At 43.6% G+C, this 14292-nt stretch overlaps 1 protein-coding gene across 1 annotated transcript in view; it reads right to left on the bottom strand.

Moving 5' to 3' along the window:
* Window positions 1-14292, bottom strand: part of RYR3 (ryanodine receptor 3) — a 526048-nt gene that overhangs the window by 19718 nt on the left and 492038 nt on the right. The window contains exons 86-92 of the mRNA XM_042942518.1: window positions 11146-11250; window positions 9331-9412; window positions 7351-8678; window positions 5017-5075; window positions 3935-4106; window positions 2565-2651; window positions 930-1130 (exon numbers count right to left, since the gene is read on the bottom strand). Coding sequence (XP_042798452.1) covers window positions 930-1130; window positions 2565-2651; window positions 3935-4106; window positions 5017-5075; window positions 7351-8678; window positions 9331-9412; window positions 11146-11250 — 2034 coding nt within the window. The remainder of the gene's footprint in view (window positions 1-929; window positions 1131-2564; window positions 2652-3934; window positions 4107-5016; window positions 5076-7350; window positions 8679-9330; window positions 9413-11145; window positions 11251-14292) is intronic.

The following is a 14292-nucleotide window of genomic DNA, read 5'->3' as shown; positions in this document are numbered from 1 at the left end:
GAATCTGGGCTGACCCTGTGACTTTCTGTAACCACCAGAAGGCAGTAAAGTGACACTGTGACAGTTCTAGGCCTAAGCTTTAAAAAGGCTAGCAGCTTCCGTTACTGTGCTCTTTTTGGAAAACCCCAAGCCGTCATATGCAAGAAGTCCAGCTACCTTGCCGGAAAGAGCATACAGAGAGGCCAAACGGAAGGGGGAATGCTCTGAGTCTATACGGAGAGAGAAGTCCAGCTGCCCCAGCTGAGCCCAGCCTTCCAGCTGTTCCCTTGACAACACTCCAGGTGTGAGAGTGTGCCATCATGGACAGTCCAGCCCAGCTGAGCTGACAGATGGTTGCTGGCACAGCTGCCTTCACACAGAGCAGAGGGATTGCTCAAATGTGCCCAGCCAAGTCACAGAATCTTAAAAAGTGATTGTTATTTTAAACGACTAAGGTCTCGGGAGGATTTGTTGCACAGCACTAGATAGCTGAGACAGTAATCCATCAGTAAGTTTACTTCTGACATCTGAAGTAGTTAAAAACCAATAAATTTTGAAAGGTGAAAAGCATTTTTATAAAATTCCAACATAAGTTCCAAGATCAGAAGCAGCTCTCATTACTAGCTGCATGTGTGACTTAGCATGATGACTCTAATCCTATGAAATTCAACAGGAAGTATCTGAAAAGGGACTCCCGGAGTAAGGCTTCTTACAGTAGGGTGTGAATACAGATCACCCAGGAGGGCATGTTGAGTCGTAGCTTCTGAGGTAAAAGGCCAGGGGTGGGGCAAGATTCTGCAGTTCTAACCAGCTCCCCGGTGATGGCACTGCCACCACTCTCTGAACCTCAGGCTACAAGCCAAGTCCTGGAGAATAAAGGGCTCGCTGGGTTCAAAATGATGCATCTTCCCCAAGGAGTCAGATTAGATTCAGAGTAGCCAGCAACTCACCTTCAGGCAGTAATAGCCCACCACACAGACCAAAGAGATGATGGTGTGGATAATGGCCAAGGCCCGCAGTGCTGGTGCCATATACCCAGTGCTCTCCTGTAGGACGAAGAACACCATCGCTTCTTCCTCTTCCTCATCATTAAAGGAATTCCACAGGTTTGCAATGTCCTCTGTCTCTTCTTCCAAAGGCTCTTCAGTGACCTGGCCCAAGACACACACTTTCTTACAAACATCAGAAAGTACCTCTGCCAGTGGGCTCTCCCCCCATTTTTTCAGACTGCTAGCATATGCTATACACATGGTAGTAATGCAGCATTATTTGCTGAGGGAATGAGGTTTTAGGTAACTTATTCCTAGGAATCTCCAATGTCTATCATAACTACAAAGAAAATTTCCGAGAGAGAAATACTATCTCTTGAAAAACAAAAAAAATTACAAGAGCTGGGGTGCCTGGGTGGCTCAGTCGGTTAAATGCCCGACTCTTGATCTCAGTTCAGGTCTTGGTCTCAGGGTGGTGAGTTCAAGTCCCGCATTGGGCTCCGTGCCCAGCGCGGAACCTACTTTAAAAAGGAAGAGGAGAGCTTTACTACATGTGCTATGATCCCTATACCACAGGAGGTAATTTCTGAAATGCCGTGGCCTGGGAGGAGGCGAAGACACGAACGTGCACGTGCACAACTGCATGCGCATGTGCTTGCACATAGTCGACATTTTTTCATTCTTTTTTTAGATGCCTTTGACATGCATGCCTTCAACTGCCATTCTTACACAGATGGCTTCCAAATGTACACCTGTGAGGCTTTCCACCTGCATTTCCATTGCCTGCTGGCTACCTTCACCTGGATGACTGTCTGCGGTCACTTCAACCTCAGTATGTTTAAAGCCAAGCTTTGCTACATGCCCCTCTACAGACTTCCATTTTTCCTCCACAGGCAAAGTGCCGGACCATAGGCAAAGGAAAGCCATTATTAGTTCAATCTAGTGGCAGGTTGATGTAGATTAAAGCAAGATTTATACAAATCAGATTGATGGTTTTAGATAAGGAGGGACAGAGGCAAAAGTTAGAATAGCCAGTTAAAGGCTATGTCAGGAATTCAGGACCTAGCATTCATTTATTCATTCCACTAACATTTATTATGTGCCTATGGTCTACAAGACCCACTTAGCAATGTTCAAAATCTTTATTTATCTTGATTAGTCTCTTTTCCCATATCCCCAAACCAACTACTGTTAATTCTTCCTTCATAATAGTTCTAACATATGGACCAATTATAATGGCTTTCTGTTACCTTATCCTTTAAGGAAAAAGACTTGTATTTACTATTCATTTTGAAATGCATTATAGTGCCTAATACAGGGTCTAGAATATAGTAGGTACCCAACAAATATTTGGAGAATTTATTAAGTAATGACTAGAACAAGCCTAAACTATGGAAATGACGCCCTAACTGGCCTTCCTTGCAAGCAGTGTCTCCATTCTTCCAAATGTTAAAGAGTATATCCTTTTTGGAAGCCAGGGACTTAGAGATTTCCTTAGATATTACAATTTCTGCTCTAATTAAGGGCATAAGTTCTATTCTGATTTTTAAAAAGTATACAGTATAGTGAGCAAATAACCCCCAAATGCAGTATCACCTTGTAAAAGAGCAGGATGAAGTTGATAGCGAAGGCTACAAACAGAGCGAGGAACCTCAGGTTGTAGAAATTCCTGGCCAGGTAATGCTGAAAAGGAAAGGACAGGCAGAAGTAGAAGAGTTCTGGAAGGGAAAGAGACCTTCCTTCCCTCCAACAGGAGACCTTTTCTGGTTAGAAATTTACACAGGACTGGCCCTACTCCTTGATAACCACTGTACTAAGACAGTGCTGGACTTCTTATGACTTATTTGGGGAGAAACAGGAGCCATTGATTTAGAAAAGTGGCTCAGAATAATGCTAAAAGGAACTCTGCCCTGGTTTACCCCTCAGGGAATCAAAAGCCTAAACAGGTCACTAGCAGAGAACCGAAATGCTGCTGTTAGGGTGCGTGAGTGCATGCGCGCTCTATGCAGACAGTAAGTCTGTTTACAAATGATGAGTTTTCTACGCCCAGAGAAGAGCCCTGCAGCTCCCACCCTGGATGTAGCCAGTCTGTGGCCTAAAGTCTTTGTCCCCTTGCAAGTCACTGCCTCTCCCTCTGCCTCTCCCCCTCAAGGTAGCATTCCCATTGCCATCTTCCCTAGAAAAATCAGCACTTGGGGGCACCTGGGTGGCTCAGTCAGTTGAGCTTCTGACTTTGGCTCAGGTCATGATCTCACGGTCTGTGAGTTCAAGCCCTGCGTTGGGCTCTGTGCTGACAGTTTGGAGCCTGGAGCCTGCTTCAGATTCTGTGTCTCCCTCTCTTTCTGACCCTCCCCCATTCATGCTCTGTCTCTGCCTTAAAAACAAATAAAAATTTTAAAAAATTAAAACAAAAAAAAAAAGAAAAATCAGCACTTGAGGACTGGAATGATAGCAGTTTGGGAAAAGCTCTCAGTCTCTCTGTGTAGGAGGCTCTCACCAATGGTGTTGGGGAAGGTGTTATCCTGACCATCAGCAGCTGTACCTCAGTGGGCAATTTGTCAGAGAAAGGACATTACAAGCTATGCTGAGGGCTGAATGCAGGTGGAATAACAAAGCTTCCAAGGAGTAACAGGAGAACCTAACATAAGAATATTCTTTCTGCATCCCAAATGGTCTGGCCGCTTCTGAGCTCTGGACTATGACAGGCTAAGTGAGCACATAACACACGAGAGCTCACTGGCAGAGAGCACAGGGCATCCAGTGCTGGGCAGAGGGGCTGGAGCACTTGGCTTTCCCCAGGCTAGCCTCTTTTCCTTTTCCTCCAACACAAAAGGAAACAACAGATGAATGAGAGAAGAAAAGGAATGAGAAAGACAAGGAAGCATAACTAAGCAAACAGTGAAACAGAATCAGTGACCACTCGTCTGAGGTCTGCACCGGGAGCGTGGCCAGGCTAGAGTGCTTACCAGTAACTTGGTCTGATAGATTTCCAGCCCTTTGAAGAAATTAGCCATGAAGGCTTCAGGCTTCTCAACTTTCTGGCCCCGTCGCCGCTTCTTCTTCTTTGTCACTTCTGCCCACAGGGCGTCAGCTTGCTCTTCCTCCTTGGCCGTACCCTCCTTCTCCCCATCTTCCATGCTGTACGAACAAGAAGCCCACTCAGCACAGAAGGGCAGCAGGGGGCCTGGCCCAGATAGGGAGACTACATTAAAAAGAAATCTTGTAATTACTCCTTGAGGGTGGCAACCTCAGGTCTGTATCATTCCACAGTGCCTGGATGTCAACTTTGCATTTAATGAGCTGTGCCCACTTGGATGAGTCATAATCATGGGCATGTGTCAGTTGTAAATATGTTTGTAGTCTTCTTAAATTCAGCTAAACATTTTTTTTTAACCTTCAGAAAAGTTGTCTTTAAAAATTTTTTAAATGTTTATTTTTTAGAGAGAGACAGACAGAGCATGCGTAGAGGAGGAACAGACAGAAAGAGAGAGACACAGAATCCGAAGCAGGCTCCAGGCTCTGAACTGTCAGCACAGAGCCTGATGCAGGGCTTGAACTCACGAACCATAATATTATGACCTGAGCTGATGTCGGACACTTAACCGACTGAGCCACCCAGGTGCCCCGAGTCCTTTACTTTCTTAGACTGCTGGAATTAGTAATAGTACCTTTCTTCTAAGCTTGTGGTAGGAATTAAGTGAGATGCTGTATAAGAGATCTTAGCACAGACCATGGCATGTAATACGTATTCAGTATCTTAGCACCACCATCAGCATTATACAAAGTTGCTAAGTGTGGGTATTCAATAATTTGTTTGGCGCGATGGTGAAATTCTGGTCTATTAGTGCAATCACAAAGTTAACGAGACCAACAGAATGTGTTTCTTGTATAGCTGGGGTAAAAAGAAGTATGTCCAGGACTTGTACAGTATGTGTTTCCTGCATTAAGGGAAATTAAGTTTTCTACCTACCATTGCAACAGAACAGTAGGTGCTATCAAGAGCTATGTGCTGTAGCACCTCAAGTAGACGAAGCTACCAAGAACTTACTCTGTCTTCTCAGGCTCCACTTTTCCTTCTGCTTCATGTGATGCTTTCATTTCTGCTGCCTAGACAAAAATAACAATCAGGTAAGTTTTCCTCAAATTAAAGAGATCATGGTAATGAGCCATAAATGGCATTGGCCATTTTCATCTCCTTGGTCACAAGTCCTCATGGCTTTCTCTCTTCAGAATGTCTCTGCTCTTCTCAGGATCACAGGACATAAGTGTCCTGCTCCGTATCAAGCTACTCTGGAGAAATGCCAACACAAAGACTTCAAACTTAACAACTCAGTCGTCCTTATTATTCAACTCAGAGAGAAAACCTGTGTTAGGACCCCATGGCCCTGGTCCTACTGCCCCACGTGGTCAGGGTGAGATGGGACACAGATCACACCGGGTCCAATCCAGAACCTGCTTCCCCCAGGTTCCTGCCTTGTTTTCAATCCTTTTAACCACCACAATCCCTCTGAATGGTGACCATTGCACTTAGAATAAAATTTAAGCTCCTCACTGAGGCCTGCAAGGCCTATGTGATCATGGCCTTTCTCTCCATCCTTGTCTTGTACCACTTGACTTGTTGTTTACTACACCCAAGCACCCGGACCTCATTTTCTTTCTTGGTACATTCCAAATCCTTCCCTGCACCAAGGCCTTTACACAAGCCATATCCTCTGCCTGAAGTATGACTACCCTCGTCTTTCCTGTGCCTGTCACCCTTCAGGACTTGGTTCAGATGATGTATTTTCAGAAGTCCCTTGGCCATCCTATTCATACTAGGGCCCACATTCACTTTGTAACACATGACTTTGTTCCTATCTTTCAGCATGTGTCACAAGCAATAATTATTTTATTGATTTGTTGTCTTCTTCCACTAGAAGTTAAGCTGTTTTAAAGCAAAAATTTTGGGGCGCCTGGGTGGCTCAGTTGGTTAAGCGTCCGACTTCAGCTCAGGTCATGATCTCGCAGTCCGTGAGTTCAAGCCCCGCATCGGGCTCTGTGCTGACAGCTCAGAGCCTGGAGCCTGTTTCGGATTCTGTGTCTCCCTCTCTCTCTGACCCTCCCCCGTTCATGCTCTGACTCCCTCTGTCTCAAAAATAAATAAATGTTAACAAAATTTAAAAAAATGTTTTAAAGCAAAAATTTTGTCTCTCTTGTTAACCAATGGATACCCATATACTAAGAATACAGCCTGGCATGTAGTAAGCCAAGAATGAATCTCTATTATGTATCAAACTCTGTCTGGGGCCTGGGGCTACATCAGGGACCACAACACAGTAAATAATTTTGCACCAAGGCCTATGGCTCTGATGCTTCCATCCCTGACTCTCCAAAATTAGGTGCCAGTTTTCCAGTTTTCCCCTATACATTTTCTTTACCTGGCACTCCTCCTTCCTAACATTTTTCATGCTTGTACTGACTTCCACAATGTCCTTTTTTCCCCACTAAATTATAGGGATGATGCACTTCTCATTCACCATTGTATCCTCAGAGTCCAAAACAGTGAGAAGCACATACTAACTATTTAATAAATACTAACGAAATGAATGAATAAATGTTGTCTTTGGGCTCTGATGTCTTTGTACTTCTCTCCACATTGTTTTTAGGGCCAGAATGGTGCTGTGAGTTGGATGCTGCAGTGGAGGGGAACACCCAGAGCCTTCCATGACCAAGGGGACTCTGAATTACTGTTATTCCCTTAATCTAGTCAAATGATCAAAGTACAAATTGGATAGTGGGTGCATCTCAAAAATAAAAATGATGCTAAATCATATGATATCATCTGGACCTTTTGGGACACGGCAGAAGTATTGTCTCAAAAGAAAGGTCTCTCCTTATGCTTGTAGGTTTCTCCCAGTATCCGAATGTTTGCTTTATACTTCACTTTTATGAAAGACCTCCATCAGTACCTGTTGATGCTAAGTGAAAGAAATCCAGAAAGGATTTTTGCTTTTATGAAATGATAAACTTTTCTTTGCTTTATGCCATTTCCGCTTACAAAAGGTTTTTACAGGAACGCTCTGATTTGGATAGTGAAGGAAACCTACACCTAGTTTTCTATGCTTTCGGCTCACTGAAGAAACCTGTATGCCTAAGAACTAACCTTCTAACAAAGATGTGGAAGGCCATCAGGTGTGAACTCTACAATGTCAGCTGAAGACCACTCAGCAGCAAGACCCTGAGACAACCATCTGAGTCTTGCTTTCCCCAGAGCTGGAAACTGCAAGATCAGGATATGGGAGAGCTGGTATCTGCACGATGTTTTCCTGGGGAATTGGTATCAGACCTGACTGCAAGTCTATTTCTGGGCATAAATAAAGAGGACAGAACAACTTATGCTTACCTGTGCTCTCCTTTTCTTCTGTACAGTACTCTCTAGTGTAGGGGGTTCATCCTTGCCAATAATCTCAGAGAGATCACCCAAACCCACTTCAGGCCCATGCTTTAAGCCACCTTCTTTCTTTGAGCGGAATCCAAAGAGATCTGACATGATATCTGCATCTCCTTTCTCACCCTTGACGAAGTGGACTAGTTCCGGTGTAATACCTGGCTCAGTCACCTCTGCCCGCTCAGCCTCCATGGCATCGTCATGGATACCAAACTGGGTTGGGTCAGGCATGTCACCCAGGATCTTGGTCACTCTGATGTTCTTTGCCCCTTCCACTAGGCCCCCTCCAAACACTGTGCTCCAGAGGATCTGAAAGATTCCTCCCAATATGGTGAAGAACAACTGGAATAGCCCCACAAATAACATCCAGAAGAAAGAGAAGAACACCTTCACCAGCTCCTTCACGGTCATCTTCTTCACCTTCCTGTACTGCTTCCTGAAGTTCTTCAGGGTTGCCTTCTTCAGGAAGTTGGCAACGTTTTTCTTCACTGAGGCACAGGCCATGGCAAATGCAGAGGCAGACTCAAAAGACTTGTCATCCTCCTCTTCCCCCTCAATTTCTAACGTGTAAGAAGAATCTTCATCTTCCTCCTCCTCTTCTGGCCTTTCGGCTGAGTCAGATTCAGAGATCTGAGACGCTAACTGCATTTCAAAGATGGTATCCTCACAGAAGTTCACAAACAGTTCCATCTTTTCTTGCTCTCCACCTTCATTGACCACATCAAAGATGAACTGCCGCTTAGATTCCTTCACCTGGGGCTTCTCCCACTGGGTTCGACTGGATTCACTGATCTCAAAATAAACGCGCTCAATTTTCTTGGCCCCGCCCATGATCTCAATACGTCCTAGGTAGGGTTCGAAGTAATTTAGTACACTTTCTGCTGGGTCCAATAGGCACTTAAGGCGAGAATCATTTGGCATGTGTTCGGAGAGATTTGTCAATAACACTGCCACATTAAACCCTATGTCCTTGGCCGGCTCATGAAACCGGTCTACAAAATCAATGTAATTAAACATATCATTCTCATCAGCTTCTGCACATGAAAGGAGAAAGTCGATCTCTGACTGTGTGTACTGTTTTTGCCCTTCCATGGCCTTCTGGAATTCTTTTTTGGAGATAATCCCTTTACCATCTGGGTCATATTCTTTGAAGGTGTCTGAGCTGGTTAGGTCTTTAAGTTTCAAGAACATGTCAAAGAATTTCAAGATCATTTCTACATTGGTAGATGACTCTACCAGCGTGTCAACCATCTGCTTGCCAATAGTTCCATTTACCACATTCCCTGTGAGGCAGGTTCAAAAAGACATACAAATATATAAATAAACCCAAGTCATCATGTAACTGGTCAGGTAGCTACCTCTAGAAGAGTTGTATGTCCAATGAGTCGGCTCTTTTCTGACCGTGATGGTTTAGAAATGGGTAGGACGGAGCAGCAAGCCATAAAGACTACACCACTAGGAGCCAAGGGGGAAGAAACAAAGGGAAGAAGGAGATGGCCACGCCAGTGCCTTTTATCTGGCCTGGGGCCTGGGAAGTGGTTTCATTATCAGATTATTGGGGACACATAGGGATAAGTGGTGCCCCCTTATCCCCTTAGACCTAGGAGGGTGCCCAACTAGATGGCTGGCATACACACTGGCAGCCAGATGTACTGAAAAGCAATGGGGAGAGGGAGAGGATAGGGAAGAGCAAAGCTTGGAGGTTTTCCCCAGTTCATTCTGGCTTTCCTATTGATATAAAATGAGTTGGTTTCAGGCTCTGTCCATCAGACCATGTGCCCCTCACTCATTTTTTTTGTTTCTGAAAATTTGGCTTTCTAACCAACGTCATACGGCATCAATGACCTGCCAGAAGGACAATCTGCGTGATTAGTATGGTTAGTGCTCAGACCAATTACAGTTGTGTGAATGCCTAGTTATACCAAACAGCCCAACCTTCCAGGAGGGACAGAAGCATCACCACCATGTCCTGAAGGAGATCCAAGAGTTCCTTCAGCAGCTCGATCTGATTGGAATCCTAGAACAGAAACAGGAGATACCCCTGAGCTATCTGATCCCTCAGCAAAGTACAGGGCAGTGAGCAAGAGCCTGCTCTGGAAAGGTTAGGTGAAGGTTGCGTCCATTGTGAATGTGGACGTCGTATCATCCACTGTTTGGAGCAATGGGGAGGCTCACTGCTGCAGGACTCATCCAATAGAGCTCTTTTAGTTTCCCTTTTATCAGCACAGTGTGGCAGAGACACCACTTGTTGTCCAAAACTATGGAACAACCCAATCCACTGAAGAGGCATCAGTTATCTCTACGAGTGCATGTTGTTCTTTATACTGGCGAATTATCAGGTGAGCTTTTGGGGAATACTATTGCAGTCCAATTAAGGTGTCAAGGTTATAAACACCAAGTGGGTTCTCCTTTCTTTCTGGATTAATTTAGGGTCTCCTGATTCTAATTGGTGGTGATCTGGCTGCCACTGGTCCCTTAAAATGTTATATAATTGAGGCTATTCCTCTGGATGGTTTTGATACTAGTCTGTTTGGTTTTCACTTCAGCATTGCAGACGGGGCATTGCCAAGTTACCCCTCTGTTTTCAACTCTATGTCACAGAAGGAAAATAATCCTTGGAAGATAGGAGGTGAGTAGTCTCAGGGTGAGATTAAAAAATGCATTCTGGGCCACACTTCTTGTACAGACTCTCTCTCTCCCAAATACACAGTTCTTTGTCTAGTCTTTCAATCAGAAGGATTGCCCCCTCTTTGGTGTGGGTCATAGCCATACACAGAATATCACAGAAGTGTGGAATATTAAGAGCTGGAAGAGACCTCACATCATCTGTTCTAATTCCCAACATTTCATAGATGATGGAACCAAACACCAGGAAGGGGGAGTGACTTCCTGAAAGTCACCAGTGAGGAGGTTGCAGGGCCAGGCTCCCATCTCCAGAGCCTCTGCACTGCACTGCCCTGGCTGGGCTGACAGGAGTGGACCTATTACTGCCAAATTAGCAGCGCTCCCAAGAGCTCTCTCCTCCCATTAAGGCCAGAGTCAAAAGGGGAAAAATGAAAGGGTTAAATAGCACATTCCAGAAGAGAGGAGGCAGATGTGACAGCCTTGAAAATTTTAGATACACATTACTTAAATTAATGCTGCAAATGTTACTCTAATCAGCCTGAAACATATCCTGAAGTTCTCCCTCATGGGTTGCCATGGAGAGAAGTGATCGACAACCACATACACTACATTTATTTGTTCATAATAAATGCTCTGAGCGATTCTGATTCATCTTGCCAGAGAGATGGGGAGTGAGAAGGAAAGGCAGAGAGGGGGAGGGAGGGGAAGCCAAGGTAAGAGAGAAGGGATGTATGAATTACAGAGACATGCAGACATTTGACAGACCCAGACAGGGCTGATAGATTGTCATAAATTGACAAAACAGTGACAAGGAAGCATAAAGGATTAGCATCATAAAAAGCAAGTGTTGAGGCAATTATGAAAGGACAGTTTGGTGGGACACAAGGAAGGAAGCTGCATCCATGCAAAACCTGTCTGGGCTCCCCACCACCCCCCCCCCCCCAACTCCCCAGGCATTCCTTCCTGTCTCCCATTGAAGCCCTCAGTTTTAAAAGTGAGATCTAATCTGCAAGGCTTTTCTAGCCATTTGATCAAGCAGCCACATCCACACGGGGGGGAATACCAAGGGGTGGGGACTGATTTCACATTTCACACCAATGACACAGCAGGGAAGGGCCACAGTACCTGAGAGAGTTTCATCTGCATATTAGCAAATACGTGCAGGAAGCCGACCACTGCATCCCACAGCCTGCTGTGAGCCAGGCTCTGTTGGTTCCCAATGCAAGGGCCCTATGGAAAGGAGGGCATGCTTATTTCACTTAAACATTATGAGCCGCTCTGCAACTTGCCCTAGTAAGCGCATATGACACCTGCTTCTATTAGCAGATAGCTCTTTCCAAAAGACATCTATTTTGTGGGTCAGTATTTTCCCAAGGTATTCCTTTTTGCCCCCTATTGTAGGAACCTAGACCTACAAAACACCACTAGGAATTTCACAGTGCAGTGATTTTCAGATATTTTTGTGTTAGCTTCAGAATGCGTTCTTCAAATAAAATACTACAACAAAGAACATGATTTAAGAGTTAAATGCTCTGGTTGATACAGGACTGAAAACCCGTCCTGCCCACCTCTCACCTACGCCTTGGCCTAAGAGGGATTCTGAGGAACTTCAGGCTTCCACAATTTGAAAAGCAAGCCCTACTGTTTTCAGTCAAAGCTATACATAAAATGCATGATCACATAGCTATCAGGTAAAAAAAAAATGTGGATAATATTGCTAATGTTCAACTGCCTTTAGGGTCTTCATATCATTAACGTAAACTTTAGATGGAATATCATCTCTACCTTTTCTGAAAGCCAAACATAGAGGGATGACTTCATTCCCAGTTTGCATTTTCCGTTAATAACCTTTCCTCTTTTTACATTATTGAATCAACACTTAAAAAAATAAACTGTTTGGAATTCTTCCACATGGGAGATTTGTCTATTCTTTCTTATATATTTAGTCATTTATTCACATTAATATGGACTTCACATCTTCATCTTCTGCTTTGGGTTATCATCCAATACTACTTTATTTATTTTGTCACTCAAATTTTTCCAGTTTTGGCCACTGGGAGCTCTTTCAGTTGGCTCCTGTGTCCCTTGGACATAATCCCATCTTTTTTTTTTTTTTTTTTTTTTTTTTTTTTGCATTTCCTTGCACTATAGGATTCTCCAGTCTCATCCGATAGATTTCTTGCCCCAGCACTTGGACCAGCCCTTTCTCTAAGAAGCCTGGTTCCTCTCACTGGAGAATGGTATTAGAAGCCATTAGAAACCAGCTAGTTGTGCTTGCTTCTACTGTGATGTCATTACTTTAAGGCCCTCTCAGCTGACAGAGCAGCAGGTATTTGTGTATACAAAATATATAGAAATGTTTCTATCTGCATTAGTATTAAGTTGAGCATGAACTTAGCATACTGATGTAGCCAACTCTAATGCATTTCCACTGGGGTCATCTAGCTGCTTCTCCTTGTGTATCTGTAACCTTCCATTCACCAGGGGGAAACCTTGCCCCTGCCATTTAATGACTGCTCACTTCCATTATATATGTAGAATGGGTACAGAATTATTAACACAAGAAAAACTTTAGCAACTAAAGTGTTCATGTACAGTTCCTTTTGCCTTTGGTCTTACAGTCTGTATTCATTTCCAAAGTTTCTTAGGTCAGTATCTTATTCCCCACCCCTTCAGGGAGATCATTTTTTACATTTTTTTATACACTTAGATTCTTCTGTCATTTTCTGCCTTCGTTTCTCATTATTCACTCTTCCTTATAGTTTATTTCGTTTTTATCCTTTAACTCATCTCCAAATCACTCTTCAAAATAAATTTCCAAAAAGAACACATGTAGCATCTAAAGTTCTAGAAAAGCCTTGGCAGAATGTCCAGGGGAGAGGGCAGCACAAGAGATATTGCCTGCCTTCCTAAGTCATCTAAGCTTGTTGAAAAAATCATTGTTCGTGTGCATTTGGTGTCTGATCCGTAGAAGCCCCTAGATTATTTTTGGAACAAAACCAGCTGTTGTAAGAAACTTACATTCACCAAAAATAAGCTTTTTTTTTCCCTTTTGGGTTAAGTGCTCCAAGGGAAATTCTGAAGATTAGAATGGGTTCCACAGAGAGCAAATCAAATGCCTGTCAAATCTGTTCAATGCCCTTCACAGGTATTTCACATTCTGTCACCCTTCAGATCAGTCACCTGCTTCTACGTTTCTCTCGCCATGTTCTTACAATCCTTGAGTAAAACAAGGGCTGATCTCTCCCTTAAAATATTCCTTTTCAAGTTGATAGTTCTGTATGTAGTTTAATAAGCAAATATAATTGGAGTGTGCTGGTTGGCTCATGAGATGGTTTTTAAAATATATCTTGTGGGGCGCCTGGGCGGCTCAGTTGGTTAAGCGGCCAACTTCAGCTCAGGTCATGATCTCGCGGTCCGTGAATTCGAGCCCCACGTCGGGCTCTGTGCTGACGGCTCAGAGCCCAGAGCTTGTTTCAGATTCTGTGTCTCCCTCTCTCTGACCCTCCCCCGTTCATGCTCTGCCTCTCTCTGTCTCAAAAATAAATAAATGTTAAAAAAAAATGTAAAAATAAAATAAAATAAAATAAAATAAAATAAAATAAAATAAAATAAAATATATCTTGTATTACATCCCAGAGGACTATGATATGGCTACTGATATCATAGAAAATTATGCCGGAGTACACCCTGTTTTTACAGTTGTTAGACCACTGTAGGCAATGACCACAGGCTGTTGTAAACAGAGAAAGAGCACTGCAAGATCTGAATGTTCAACTTGAAATTCATTTCTAGACTTGACTGCCACTGGACAGAGTTTATGTGCTAAGTTACCTTTTCCACAGAGTGAATTTCTGAGAAACTAGTAGGCTGTCATAAATTCTGTTTTTGATCTAAAGACTCAGGATAACCCCATTTATACCTTTATTCCTTCATTCTATCAATTACTCCACTCCATTCTCCATGCTTACTGAACACCTAGGATGTGCTGCTTGTGCTAGAAATGAAGAATTTTAGATTGAATGAGAAATTTTCTGCCTGCACCAAGTTTTCAGTCCAGAAGGGAAAGGAAAACGTAACTAGATAAATGCAGAGTAGGACAACGCTATGACTAGGTCACGGAGAGGGAGATTAACTATAGCTTCTCATAGAGGGTAGTGCTGTTGGGAGTTCTCTCGTACAACTGGCTCCTATCTGTCGATAAATATTGTCAGTGCTAGGGCCAGATGCGCAGTCCATATATGCATCCAAATATTCTGTATGGGATACAGA

Source organism: Panthera leo, chromosome B3 (assembly GCF_018350215.1).
Source record: "Panthera leo isolate Ple1 chromosome B3, P.leo_Ple1_pat1.1, whole genome shotgun sequence".
NCBI lineage: Eukaryota > Metazoa > Chordata > Mammalia > Carnivora > Felidae > Panthera > Panthera leo.
Note: the sequence above shows the minus strand (reverse complement) of the source record. Positions and strands in the feature narration are given on the sequence as shown.